Source organism: Pituophis catenifer, unplaced genomic scaffold (assembly GCF_029215685.1).
Source record: "Pituophis catenifer annectens isolate HBS135680 unplaced genomic scaffold, rPitCat1.0.hap2 SCAF_1, whole genome shotgun sequence".
Lineage (NCBI taxonomy): Eukaryota > Metazoa > Chordata > Lepidosauria > Squamata > Colubridae > Pituophis > Pituophis catenifer.
This window is the reverse complement of record NW_027256881.1, coordinates 21,097,695-21,112,368: the sequence shown is the minus strand read 5'-3', so window position 1 is coordinate 21,112,368 and position 14,674 is coordinate 21,097,695. Positions and strand designations below refer to the sequence as shown.

The 14,674-nt window shown below is 40.8% G+C and overlaps 1 protein-coding gene across 1 annotated transcript in view; it reads left to right on the top strand.

Moving 5' to 3' along the window:
- PITPNM3 (PITPNM family member 3) overlaps positions 1 to 14,674 on the top strand; it is a 73,922-nt gene that overhangs the window by 40,057 nt on the left and 19,191 nt on the right. The window contains exons 7-14 of the mRNA XM_070931975.1: positions 2,600 to 2,789; positions 6,004 to 6,123; positions 7,137 to 7,318; positions 9,198 to 9,370; positions 11,568 to 11,738; positions 12,506 to 12,691; positions 12,983 to 13,131; positions 13,860 to 13,976. Coding sequence (XP_070788076.1) covers positions 2,600 to 2,789; positions 6,004 to 6,123; positions 7,137 to 7,318; positions 9,198 to 9,370; positions 11,568 to 11,738; positions 12,506 to 12,691; positions 12,983 to 13,131; positions 13,860 to 13,976 — 1,288 coding nt within the window. The remainder of the gene's footprint in view (positions 1 to 2,599; positions 2,790 to 6,003; positions 6,124 to 7,136; positions 7,319 to 9,197; positions 9,371 to 11,567; positions 11,739 to 12,505; positions 12,692 to 12,982; positions 13,132 to 13,859; positions 13,977 to 14,674) is intronic.

Sequence of the window (14,674 nt, the reverse complement as noted above, 5' to 3'; positions counted from 1 at the left end):
GAGAAAGAGTTGGCAAAACAGCTGGCTCAGTTCAAATTGGATCTGACCGAGAAGGAAGCTCAGCTGAAGCACCTCACTGAGGACTATGAGCATAGGCTTTCCAAACAGAGGGAAGACCTACAGGGGTGCAAGGCCAGGTACAGGCGCCTGGAGACATAGCGGGTGGAGATGGTCAGCCAGTTCCAGGCCATGATGCAGTCCCACCGGAACAAGGCCCTCTTCTCTTTGCCACCAGTGGCGCTTCCCTCCAGCCTTCACCAAAGCCCTGCACCAGGAGGCTGAAGCAGACCCCAAGTCGGAATTTCTGTCCCCCTCTGCCCTGAACAAAAAGACCCCGAAGGGGGAGACTCTGCAGCAACACAAACGTTCATTGCACGTATTCGGCCCAGAGACCGTAGTTTGAGGACCCCGATTTAGTGCAATATGAAAAATGCAAATAATTTTTCTGTGGACCACCAAAATTTTCTCACGGACCACCAATTGGTGACTGCTGTCTTAGAGGACCCATATTTTTATTGGTGAGTTTTGCACAGCCATATGGGCAGGATTGCTCCCATCCTTTTTTTCACCTGGAATTTGCATTGTGCTGAAAAGCAGAATGTACAAGATGTGTGAAGAGCAAGGCACAAAAGAGTGTGCAATTAGCACGTTTATTTCACAACTATGGAAACTTCTAAACTGTTCATTTGCCCATGCCTCCATATTCCTTCACCTTTCCCTTTGTGTGTGTGTATGCATGTGTGTTATTTAGCAATGTTTTGTCAAAAAGTTTAGCAACTACCGGTAGTCTCCAAAAATTATTCACACAAGAGTAAACATCTTTTCTCCCTAATCAGGTTTACCAAAATAAGGAGACGGAAGTTGTAATGGCTGCTGCAGCCATTGCTTCCCTTCTCATTTTACCCAAAGTTGAACTTCACCATCAAGCTTTCATTTTTATTTTTTGTTCTCCCACCATTTAAATTTTCTTATTTAGCAATTCACTAATTCCTCTCCCCTTATTAAGTGGGGCTGACACTTTTCTTGGAATAGCTGACAATTGAAACCAGTTGGAGTGATCATTCCAAGAGAAATAATATGCATTAATGAAAAAAACAGACTGACAGTAGCAAACAAAAGACAGCAATTAAATTTTACATGCTGTTAAAACAAATGTCTTCCTCTTCCTAATTAAGGCTTTCATCAACTAGTGAAAGACTATAAGGAGAGTCTCTCCAAACAGTCAATCCCATGTTTTGGTGTGATCATAAAAAAAGGCCTCTCAAACTGTACTGCATGGGACTATATCGAAGTTCTGTGTTGGACACTTGCATGGTGATAACATCAAGCCAGTGCTGGTGTTTTTCTGTCCAAAATGCCAGTTCCCTTGAGATCTCAGGAATATGACTTTTCTTCCCCATCTCTCTACATCCAGAGAAATGCTTGGGTCTCTCTCCTTCATTTTTAAGCTGGAGAAGCTAACTTCCTGGTGTACTGTTTCCTTCCATCTTGTGTTCAGCTGAGGATCATGTGCTCCTGACCACGTATTGCCAACTGCAGGTTAATAGGGCAAAGTGCATTAGGAATATCAAGCAAGTTGAGTTTGTGGCATGACAAATCTTATTCACATGGGTCAGGATACTGTTCATCTCAACCAGCCCTAGGAAGACCTTCTCCATTAGTATGTAAGATGCAGGCAGGATGGTATGTATGAAAAGTAGGCAAGCTCTAAAGCAGAAACAGGTAAAGACTGTTTAGACTGCCAGAAAGTTCAAGGAGAAAGACCCAAGGAAACTACCTGGTCTTTTAAAGATAATTCCTTCCCTGCCATAGAGGGCCATAGAGAAAATGGCAGTGATAAGAGAGTGTCATGAGAGGATGGCCAACTTACTTGAGTTTGTATTTTTAAAAACAAATAGGTGCTTAACAACATATTTATGCAAATTTTTACCCACAAAAAGTAAAATTTCTTGTTACCAGGAAATAGATGGTCTTCAAAATACTTTTGAAGAATTGGACTACTTCTTCTTGTGCCATATCCGTCATCGGACATTGGTGATCATGTTGGCGATCCTATTTTTATCAAGAGCCGCATGAAAAAGTGCTGTTGAGCTTATCCAAACCAGTCCCTTAGATTTTGAAGCGATGAAGCCATGGCATTTCAGGGGGAGCCTGGAACCCCCACAGAGCACGTCCCCGGGTGGCAGATTGTGGGGCCCTACCCAGTATGGCTTTATGCTGTAACGGCGGGTTGGAGGGAATCAAATACCTCCCGTGGACCAACAGGCCTGGTGTGTGGCAGCTGGCTCATCAGTATCGACTGAAGGAGGAGGCCATATTGGTCGGAACGGCTTCAGAAGAACAGCACATGGTGTGGTGCACAGCGGTGCAGAAAGCAAAGGGAAGACTACTATATATTTCCCGGGAAAATCATGATAATGGCGGCAAAACCTTTAAAAATTGGACTACTGGGGGTGACTAATGTCAGTTCAGTTGATTGTGTCCTGGTTCATCTTAAATTGCCATATCTTTTCTCCATCCTCAATGTAACCCAATATTTATAATGCTCCTGTTCTTAATTGTGGATAATCTGCATTGCCATCCCCTTCTCTCCATTTAGCCTGAATCCTTACAGTTATGATGAGACATCTCTAAGTAGCAGTGAAGATCACATCCCGCTGGCCGCCTTGCCCTTGTTGGCGATCTCTTCTCCTCAGTACCAGAATGCGGTTGCCATGGTGATCAGCAGAGCCAACCAAGTTTATAATGAATTTCTTGGATCTCCTGATGGGGCAGGCTTTAATGGGCAGGTATGACCACTCTTCTTCCTGCTGGAAAATCTAAAAGACATCATATCAGTACACTGAAACTGATAAAATTTCTTTTGTGCAGAAGGTATATACTTCATTCTTTATTTCTTTAATCAGAAAATACTCCACCGCTACTAGTAACAAAATAAGAAATTAAACAATATATCAGGCTCCTAGCCCTTGTACTTTTGTTCCATGTATAATTTGCTTCCTGAAATCTTGGTATTTGAAATAGATGGTATGACGCTTGTGGACTGATCTAAATGGAAAGGAAATCTACGTTTCAGGCAGAGACCACACTTATTTTCAGTTTCTGAGGGCTACAGAGGCATGATAGTAATAGAGTGCTATCATTTGAGAGAGTGGAGTGGATTTCTCCCTCTTCCCATTTCACCTTGCAAATATTGGTGCTTGGAAAGTTTCAGGAAATAAGTGTTGTCTGTTAAAATTTTTAACAGGCGTAACTTTCTACATAATTGTGAAATTAAAAAAAGGAAATATCATGTCACCAATTTAGTCTAGTGGTAAAGGCACTAGGCTAGAAAGTGGGAGACCATGAGTTCAAGTCCTTCCTTAGTCATGAAAGCCATCTGGGTGACTTTAGGCCAGTAACTCACAGCCCAACCCACCTCACAGTGTTGTTCTTGTGGAGTAAATAAGAGGAGGAAGGTGTGTTGGATATGTTTGCCTCCTTGAGTTATTTGCATAAGTAATAACTCTGGGATGCTGGCTCAACTTTGGAGAATTCTAGAGACATGTTGATGGACCATTTGTAGTTACTTATACTGGCTCATTGACTTTTTAAAGTTTATCCTATGTTTATTTCATGTTTCAACTAACAAATAACTCTGAAATGGAAACTGTAGAGGATGTGATATCGAAAAATAGAGAGAACAGAGGAAAAATCAGTTCTTATTTGATAAATAGTTATTTTGTGGTCAGATAGGTGCAATTCGGGAAGAGAGGGGCAGTCTATTGGAGTGGGTTTTTCAGCATCTCGTTTTTTTCTGTTAAGTAGGAATGAAGAACATCGTCCCTGAAATTCTAACTTAAGGATTCCTATAAAAATCACCCATTTTAGTTTTCTTACAACATCAGCCATTCCTCCCAAGCCTCACCTTGACATAACTTTCCTCTCCTCCACTATTGATCCTCAAAAAATGCAATAAAAATCATTTCCATGGAAAAAATATGTGGAAGAGGAGATAAAATTTATGAGAAGAAAAAATCTCCTTAACTTCCTTCAAAACCCCACAAGGAAGGGGAAAAAACATTCTTTTTTCTACTCTTCTGTTCTACTAATGAGTAGTGATGTACTTTGCACAGTACTGGCGCTAAATAAAAGCTTAGTAGTTGTGGTCTCCAGATTTTCTTTTTCATATCATACTGCTTTTCATACCAGACTGGACTGCGGATTGAACTGGTTGAGTTCTCACAGAACTTTGGAAGGAAAGCAATAGAAAAAACAGTGCCTGGGGAATTAGAAACAAGAGGATAAATTAGCATAATGGTGTAGTGGAAGCCTGCTTCTTTAGACTTGAGAAGGTGTAGTCCTGAACCAATACTAGGTTCTTTTATAATAAGTAAACTATAGTTGAAGTAAGCATGTTTATATCCAGGGAAATGGCTTGGAGAATTAACCTTTCTTAAGATTGCTACAATCCAGTGCAATTTTGGATGATCCCTATCCTGATTTTCATAGTAATGTGAACACCTTAATTTAATTTCTCTGTATTTTATGTCTCATTTATGTGATACTGATTATGTGCAAACTTGCTATATCAGCTTATTTTATCGATGCAGCTGATGTAAGTGAATTCACATTTTGAAAACTTATTTTATTATTTCCAGTATGGTAACTACAAGAAATATTTTCTCTCTGTAAAGAGCCATACTCTATTGTAAATTCCTTCCTGCGTTCATGTCTTTGCTGTGTGACTGGAAGATTTATGACTCACCTGTGTCTGGCTTTGGATTCTCACCACACATTACACAATGCTAAAACATTAGAAAGAGGAATAGGCTTAGGCTCAACCCATCCAAGACCGAGTGGCTGTGGTTTCCGATGTCCCGATATAGTCAGTTGGTGCCATCACTGACTATTGGGGGCGAATCATTGGCCCCCACGAAGAGGGCGCGCAACTTGGGCGTCCTCCTGGATTCACGGCTGTCTTTAGAAGAGCACTTGACGGCCGTGACTGGGAGGATTTTTTATCAGGTTCGCCTGATTCGCCAGTTGTGTCCCTTTCTGGATCAGGACTCCTTACGCACAGTCACTCATGCCCTCGTCACCTCCCACCTGGACTGTTGTAACGCTCTCTACATGGGGCTTCCCTTGAGGAGCACCCGGAGGCTCCAACTGGCGCAGAGTGCTGCCGCGCGGGTGGTAATGGGAGCGACATGGCGCTCCCATGTAACACCCCTCCTGCGCGAGCTGCACTGGCTCCCAGTGGTCTTCCGGGTGCGCTTCAAGGTTTTGGTTACCACCTTTAAAGCGCTCCATGGCTCAGGACCTGGGTACTTGCGGGACCGCCTACTACCACCAGTAGCCTCCCACCGGCCGGTACGCTCTCATAGAGAGGGGCTCCTCCGGGTGCCGTTGGCCAAACAATGTCGACTGGCGGCCTCCAGGGGGAGAGCCTTCTCTGTGGGGGCACCTACTATCTGGAACGAGCTCCGCCCGGAGATACGGAGGATCCCGGATCTGCGCACCTTCTGCCGCGCTCTAAAGACCTTTTTATTTCACCAGGCGGGCCTGGCCTAACTTTCTCCCTCTTTTTAAACAATTTTAATAATTTTAATATTTTTAATATTTTTAATACTCAAAATTTAAATTTGTTTTAAATTGATTGGGGTTTTAATTTGTCTGGGCCAAACTATTTAATTTGATTTTATTTCTGCTTTTTAAATTTTGTATATATGTATTTTATTGTTGGCTCTTCACCACCCTGAGTCCTTCAGGAGTAGGGCGGTATATAAATCAAATAAAAGTAAAAAAAAAAGTAAAGTAAAAGTAAGTAAAAGTTTGCAGTTCAAGGTATCACCATGATGCTGTGTGAACCAGGCAATCCTGTAAGCTATAAAAATAGCCATGAAATATTTATTTGGTTAATCATAATACTGTATGGTATGTGACTGTAATGACATAGGGCTCAAAGTGAACTTCTCTGATTGGGCCAAATCACAAACTTGGTGCTTCTTCTTGGTCTTCCAGGTGTGCCTTGTGGGGGACTGTGTAGGAGGAATGTTGGGCTTTGATGCCATTTGCTATAGCACGGGACTAGCAGATGAAAGCCAACTCAGCAGCAGAAGAGGCAGCAGCAGCAGTGTTCAGGTATGCATGGGAGAATGTCAGAGAAGGCAGCCACTGCATAGCTTATCATCTACAATAGGAGTTTTGCTAACTGGAAAGCTGTGAACTATTTGAAATGCCATGACAGTGAAATGGTATAAAACTCCTGTGAGCTTACTGTATATGTACACTATGCACCAATACAGGTGCATAGCAATCTCGTATGATTGATATGAAATTTGAGCTAGCAGTGTGTGGCAGCAGCCAAAAAAGCCAATGCAATCCTAATTTGCATAAACATAGGGATAGAATCAAGATCAGGTGAAATATTAGTACCGCTTTATAAAAACTTAGACCATACCTGGAACACTGCATCCAGTTTTGGTCGCCACATTATAAAATAGTCGTTGAGACTCTGGAAAGAGTGCAAAAAAGAGCAACAAAGATGATTAAGGGGTTGGAGGCTAAAGGACAGTTGCCAGAACTGGGTTTGTCTAGTCTAGTGAGAAAAAGGACTAGGGGTGACATGATAGCAGTGTTCCAATATTTGAGGGGCTACCTGAAAGAAGAAGGGATCAACCTATTTCCCAAATCACCTGAAGGCAAGACATGAAACAATGGATGGAAACTAATCAAAGAGAAGACCAACGTAGAACTAAAGAGAAATTTCCTGACCATGAGAACAATAAACCAGGGGAACACCTTGCCTTCAAAATTTGTGGGTGATCCATCACTGGAGGCTTTTAAGAAGAGACTGGACAGATATCTGAAATAGTAGAGGGTTAGGGTTAGGGTTAGGGGGTTGGACTAGTGACTTCCAATGTCCCTTCCAACTCTGTTATTCTGGAATCTGTTCTGTTGTTGTTTTTCTCTCATTGTCCAAAGATCCTAAATTTTGCCACACATATATGTTAGTTTTAAAAACTAACTTCATGTTGTTGATTGCAGTAAACTTTGGGAATGAAAATTGTATCAACACTACAGCCCCTTCATGTGTATCATCAGAGTAATTTTCCCCTTTAAAATAAACAGACATATAAATAAATTTTCTCTAGGATAAACCTGTTTCAGCTGAAGATTCAAATCTAGAAGACCTCAAGCGCCTCAGCAAAAGTAATATTGATATCTCAGGAATAATGGAGAATGAAGAGCCCAGACAACCATTGCCTCGGAAACAAAGTGACTGCTCCAACTATGACTGTGATAGCATAACAAACCATCATGCTTTCCTATCCAGGTAACTAAAAACCTTCATGAAGAAAGTGTTAGTTCAAGCAAACAGGAGCAAGACTTAGTGTGAACTAAGCAATGAGTAGATAATGTCAGGTTGGCTGTATGGCCTGGACTTGGTATTTACCTACTTTGTCATTCAGGTTGCCAAAGAGAGCTTTTGAAAAACACACAGGTATACTCTGGAGCCCCTTCCATATGAGAGACACCATCATGAAAGTAGGTTTTCCAATTACTTCTCAGATAGTATATCATAATATTGTAGATTTTAAAAAATTGTACAGAGGGCGCAAACCTCATAACTGATGGAAAAATAGGTATTAGAAAGTCTATAGGTTTTTAGTGCTGATAGTTCTGCATTCAAAAACTCTGGTTGCTGCCTTTATGTTTATTCATAAACTGAATTTTGTATTTGCAAATATAAAGTCTTCTTTCATTCTTGTTTATTTGGAATAGATTAGATAAAGGAAATGACTGACATCACACACTCACAAAAGTGCACGCTCACAAACATAAATAAAAATATTTTGCCTGCTTCCAAAATAAATAGTCCAAAGCCCTCCCAGAAGCTAAATTGTTCTCCTGGTTGGTGAAAGTAAACCTACTTCTCTCTGCCTCCTGTGTTGAAATTTTGTCCAGAAATGCACCCATTCCCAATTTTATACATTGATTCACTTACCAATATATTTGCAACCCTTAAACATATTACAGGTATGGTCGTCCTCAACCTATGATCACAATTGAGCCCAAAATTTATGTTGCTAAGTGAGAATTTGTTAAGAGAATTTTGCCCCATTTTAGGTCTTTTCTTGCCACATATGTTAAGTGAATCACTGCAGTTGTCAAATTAGTAACACTGTTGTTAAGTGAATCTGATATCTCTGCTGACTTTGCTTGTCAGAAGGTTGCAAAAGGGAAACACATGCATCCCAGCACACTGCAACCATCATAAATGTGAGTCAGTTGTCGAGCATTCAAATGTAAATCATACCCCCAGGGGGAGAGCCTTCTCTGTGACGGCGCCCACCCTCTGGAATAACCTTCCCCCAGAGTTACGTATAATAACAGACCTCCGGATTTTTCGTCGGGCCCTGAAAACCTATTTATTTCAACTAGCTGGGCTGGCTTGAGCTAAATTTTAAATTGATTTTAAATTGGGTTGTTTTAATTTGCGGCCAGAATATTTAATTATTTTAATACTGTTTTTTAAATTTTGTATGCTTTGTTTTTACTTAGGCTGTGCACCGCCCTGAGTCCTATTTGGAGAAGGGCGGTATAGAAATTTAAACAAATAAATAAATAAAATAAATATGACCACGGGGATGCTGCAACGGTCATAGGTGTGAAAAATGGTCATAAGTCACTTTTTTAGTGCCATTGTAACTTCGAATGGTCATTAAGGGAATTGTTGTAAGTCGTGGACTACCTTTTGTCAGCGTTCCAAATTATGATCTCTTTCAGCGCTGACATAAAATCACAGAAGGGCTTGCTTTAATGCTGAGATGAACTTTCACCTAGTTCCTGGCTCTTCAGCAGATAGCGTTACTTGGGCAACAGAGGGAGGGGGGGAATTCCTGTGAAAAGAAAGTGTATGAGACGAAGAGATGGATCTGGATGGTGGCCAATGAGACATTGGGGTTGAAGAACGGAAAGGGAGGGGTTGGAAGGAGGTGCCAATCTTGGCTGCAACAGAGTTCAGGCATGTCGTTTTTTCTATTCTTAAATAAAAGAGATTCATTAGAGACTTTGCGTTTGAGAATGAAGTTTATTTAAGCTAGCAACGAAACCTGACACCTTTAGTCTTTGTCTAATTGATTTCAGCCTCAAGTCTATCATCATTGTGGAATGGAGCCACTTTGTTTCACTCTTCTTATTCTCTTTCCCAGCATCCACTCAACGATGTTGAATGAAGATGCAGAGTTTCCCCCAACAAACACTTCAAGCACATTGGATGTTAATTTGGGGCGATTTGAATTTGAAGTGTCTGATTTCTTCCTCTTTGGTTCACCTCTCGGTTTGGTGCTGGCTATGCGGAGGACAGTCCTGCCCAGTCTGGAAGGTAAGTGAGTAGTTATCTGTCAGCTGACAGATAGCTACTCTTGGCTACTTTTGGCCAAACTTTTGTCCTCTGAAGAGCACAAACTTCTTTGGGCAGACTATAGGAGGTTCAGTGCTATTTTTCGAAAATTATTTTTGAAAAGGGATTTTCCCATAAAAAGTAGTAGTTCCAACATCTCAAAATCCACAAAGCTTAACCAATTTTCAAAACAGTGAAGGTCCTTCTCGTGATGATGCTTTTCTTTCCACTTTTCCCCACTTGTTAAAGACTAGATTTTTATTTACGGCAGCTGAGACCATTGCAAACATTGTGTTCAGTATCAAGATTTCTGAAATAATCCATTTTGTGGGTTCTTGTCATTCAAGCTGAATATCAGTTTTAAGAGGTCTTTTCAATTGTATAACAAGAATCAATCCATTGCCGGTGGAAATTATTCATCTGTGGACCAATCTGTGCTTTAAACACTGAAGTTTTATTTGATTTATTAATCAGGTCTGACAGAGCAGACATTTGGTGTAAAATGCCAGGCTTACTACAGCAATTAATACCATTGGATTGTTCTTTGCTTAGCCCTGGGGAAATTCTAATCTGATTTTCAAAGCGCAGTTTCCTATTTAGTTTGCTATAACAGCTTTGATTAGTGATGAAACACAGATAGGCAGGTGCTGGAATTGTCTCTTTGTGAATGTTGAGTAATGACAACTTTGTCTTGTAAAGCCAGTCTAGGCTAGAAATAATTTGTTTTTGGAACAAAAAAGAGACGTTAGAGAATGATAAAGCATTTTGATAAACCTTTTCTAATTCATCATGTTTATATATCTTCATTGTTATGAACAACTCCAGTTTTATCAGTTTCACAGAATAGATAGGTTCCTTGTAAGCTTAATTTTCTTGCTGATTATTTGTCCTTAAAACTCGCTTTTATCAGCAATTCAGCACCTCGCCTTATTCAGGTCTCTTAGCAGTTCCATTTTTAGAAATCCAATATTTTCATTTTGTTATTGTGTAAATGAACAATCATTTAAAGAGAAGAATATAGCATAATAAAGCATGTTGATTAAGTAGCTAATATCAGCAGGATGTGAGAGAGGTAGAACAATTCCTTTACTCTAAAAAAGAACAGTGCTTCAGAAAGCAATTAATTAAGGTTGTTAAGAATTCTGTAGGAAGAATTACAAGCTTAAAACTATTCAAATGCCTTCCATTTACATTGCTTCAAAGAAAGGCAAGTGGTAAGGAGGCCAGGGTCTTAACCCCTTGCCCTAGGAGGTGAACTAGCTTTGCAACCATAAAAAAATGCAAATCAAAGAATAGAAAAAGGAGAATCATACTTTCTACCCAGCTTCTCCAAGAATGTGCATTTCCTTAACTGCATGGATCCCTCTCCCCAACCTCACAATTATTATGCTACTATTCTGCAATTGTCTGCTCATTTCTTGCCCAGTTATTCGGGTAAAGAAAAAAAAGATGGAAGAAGCAAATTAAAAATAGAGAAAAACTGGAGCTAGACAACAACATTGGTTGTCATCTCTATACAATTGTATAAAGGAGATACGGTGACTCCATCTTAAAAGTTTGATTAGAAATATGGTTGAAGTCCTCTCTAGCAAGCTTATGTGCAGAAAGAAAACAGTATTGAGGTTTTTAATTTGTTGGACTGGAATTTGAATGGGACCATTATATGTTTTCTGAAAGTATGGAATTTTATTTGATATGTGTTCTAAGTATCACACCCATCAAATTGTATTCACTCAGGTGCCCACTTTCTGTGAAATCCAGCATATCAGGTGGTGGCTTGTTTGGGTACACTGGACTCTGATTTAAAGAATATTTTTTAATCTTAAGAAACAATTTGATTCAGAGATGGCTTACTAAAGTGATTGAATTTGTTTTTAAAAAAATTACTTTGTTTATAGGAAGAAAGAACACAGAATTCTCATTTAGCAAGTGGAAAGTATTGTTATTCATTAACATATATTTGCTTAAACCATGGGGATGGATTGGAAGGCAGAAGGCAGGACATAGCTCAGAATTGACTCCATTGTTTCCAAAGTACTTGACTCTTCTTCCATGGGAATTTTACATCTTTGGAAATCTAATGACAAGTCTGTAACTCCTTGTATTTTCTTTTTGTACTCTGAAGATATATCTAAATAGTTCATGATGACTGTGAGTCATCCTTTCTCCCTGTGTTTAGTCTGCCAAGTACATCCAGCCTGCAGTCAAGTTTACAGCCTCTTCCACTCAGCTGACCCTTCCGCCTCCAGACTGGAGCCATTATTAGAGAATAAATTCCATCTTCTGCCTCCCTGTACTGTACCAAGGTACCAGAGATATCCCTTGGGAGATGGAAGATCCCACCTCTTAGGTATTTATGTCTTTGGCTTGTACAGTTCACAACCTGTTGTAGTCATGTACCCTGTCTTCCAAGTACTTCTGCATGCCTCAGCCGTCTAGACTATTATGTAAAATGATCTTTACAGAGATGAATGAATAATAATTCTCTGCCAAGAATTGGCTTATGCTGTCTGTGGAGTTTCAAGGCACCGTCTCATGGTTTGCCCAGAAGATGACATCTTATGATTTTTTTTCAACCCATGCACCTTATCATCCAAGCTTGCCTCTAGACAACATACAGTGTATACATACATCCATACATATTAGAAACTCATTGTCTTCCAGATGTGGAGTTTAATTCTCATAATACCCTAATTATTAGACTCTGGGGTGAGCCTTTCCCCCCTCCCCCTTTACTTGCAGGCCCTGTGTTTCACCAAGATTGTGTTTCTATGTCATGTATCCCAAAATTATGATAGCAAACTCCACTTGTTATTGTTTTGATAAGGAAAGGAATGTTTCATACTCCCTATTCATTGGCCTGGCTTTCTGAAATCTGTGTGGTTCTTCCTTCCTGGCTTTGCCCATATGATATCTATGCCCATTAGAAAACATACATGGCTGAAATAACAAATAAGATAGGGGAAAATTACCGGTATCTAAATGGCTTCATAGAGCTTAGTGGTCCTTCCATGCCCGAATGCTTATCCTGATCAATATGTCTGGTACTATTTTTCAGAAACTTTACTTGCAAAAAGATTTCTCCCTTATCTGATTCAGCTCTTTCCCACCTTACAGCTGATACACTCCAGTATCATAGCAGCCTGTTTGCTGAAGACAGTTCTGCAAAGTCATCCTTCATGCAAGAGACTTTAGCACTTCCCAATGCTGTACAAGGGAAAATGCGAAGAGGGAGCCTGGGCAGCAGCAACAGTGAGAGCTCTGGGTCAACAGAGAGCTTATTGTCCAGCAACATAGCAAACAGTGAGTGCAATTAGCCTAGTGCAATTAACACTAGAAAGTCATTTTGGACTAGTAGTTATTGGTAACTTTCTCCTTGGGAAGCCCTGCCTGTTTTGGGTTGGCTTACCGTTGGCAATTTGGTGGAATAACTCAAGAGAAGCCTTTGTCAACAGCTACACTTAGCTTTTGCCCCTGGATCTCTCTTCTGAGGAGTTCACCCTGCTCCTTCCGGCTGATGTTATTCTCAGGTAGGATCTGTGGCGCTTCTGTGATGTGGAATAGACAAATGAAATGCCTGTTTGTTTTCCACAGTAACTTCCAAATGGTGGGGAGCCAAGCGAATAGATTATGTTTTGTATTGTCCGGATGTCCTCACAGCCTTTCCTACAGTGGCTTTGCCACATCTCTTCCATGCCAGCTACTGGGAATCAACAGATGTGGTTGCTTTCATTCTGAGACAGGTAACAATGCCTTCCTTGTGTGCTCTCCCTCTGTCTATATCCGTGGATCACAAATACAGTGTGCATCTTGGCCACAAAACTGAATTGATGGCCTTGCAGGAAATCTCTGCCTCATTTAACTAATTCAGTTGCTGCGTGGATAAAATCGGCAAGCCACCCTTTCAGTGTAGAATAGAATAGAATAACATAGTTCAAAGGGACCTTGGAGGTCTTCTAATCCAAACCCCTGCTTAGGCAGGAAACCCTACACCACTTCAGACAAATGGTTATCCAACATCTTCTTTAAAATTTCCAGTGTTGGAGCATTCACAACCTCTGGAGGCATGTTGTTCCACTGATTAATTGTTCTGTCAGGAAATTTCTCCTTAGTTCTAAGTTGCTTCTCTCCTTGATTAGTTTCCACCCATTGCTTCTCGTCCTGCCCTCGGATGCTTTGGAGAATAGTTTGACTCCCTCTTCTTTCTGGCAGCCCCTGAGATATCGGAACACTGCGATCATGTCACCCCTAGTCCTTCTTTTCACCAAACTGTGTAAGAGAAGATAAAAATGCAGTTAAACTAATGAAATGCCAAAAAGATTTATGCAAATTTTCCCGTAGACAAGAACTTCTTGCAAGCAGTAAGCCGTTGTTCTAAACCTGTGGTGTACCAAGATTCATTCATTATTTTGAACTTCTTTGGCAGAATGACTATGCTGAGTGCCGTTCCCATGTTTATGTCTCGTTTCAGGTGATGAGATTTGAAACCATCAATGTCAAGGAAAGCAACAGTTTGGATCCAGTGACTCTCAGCCCTTCAAATCCCCGAGAGAAATGGCTGCGCAAAAGAACCCAAGTCAAGCTAAGGGTACAGGATTGCCTTTTATCCAATCCCTCTATAACAGTGATGGCTAATCTTTTCCGGACCGAGTGCCCAAAGTGTGCCCCTGCATGCGCCCTGCCCCCCCATCAACATGCATGCACCTGCCACATGCCCCTGCCCCCCCGTGCATGTGGAGGACCCCCGCACACACACACATACCCCACGCATGCGCAGCATATACCCGAAGAGCAGCTGGCCGGGCGGGTGGTGTGCACACATGCGCAGCGGAGCTAAACTGGGGTGACAGCTCGTGTGCCATCAGAGAGGACGCTGCATGCCACCTCTGGCATGCATGCCATAGGTTCGCCATCACAGCTCTATAACTTAGCATGTTTCAAAGGAACCGAAGCCATTTTAAACCAGTTTTTAAAAGAAAAAGAAAACAAGAGAAGCAGTGGTTGCGCCACCAAAATGAGTTGATGCATTTTAGATTTGATTCAATTTGTTACCGCTTGATTTTTTTTTAGACAGGGCTGCCTTTAGGGTTATATCTTTTTAATTGCTTTTCTTATCTTGTATTTGTCCAAGTAGTCTATGGAAATAGAGGGCTGTAATAAAGTTTAATAATAACAATAGCAGTTGGATCAGCATTTGAAAGATAGGAAGTGATGAAATACTTTTTGTGGCCAGGTACTTTTTCAAAGATGGCAAGAAAGCCAGAAGGATTTCTGATCATCCTGTCT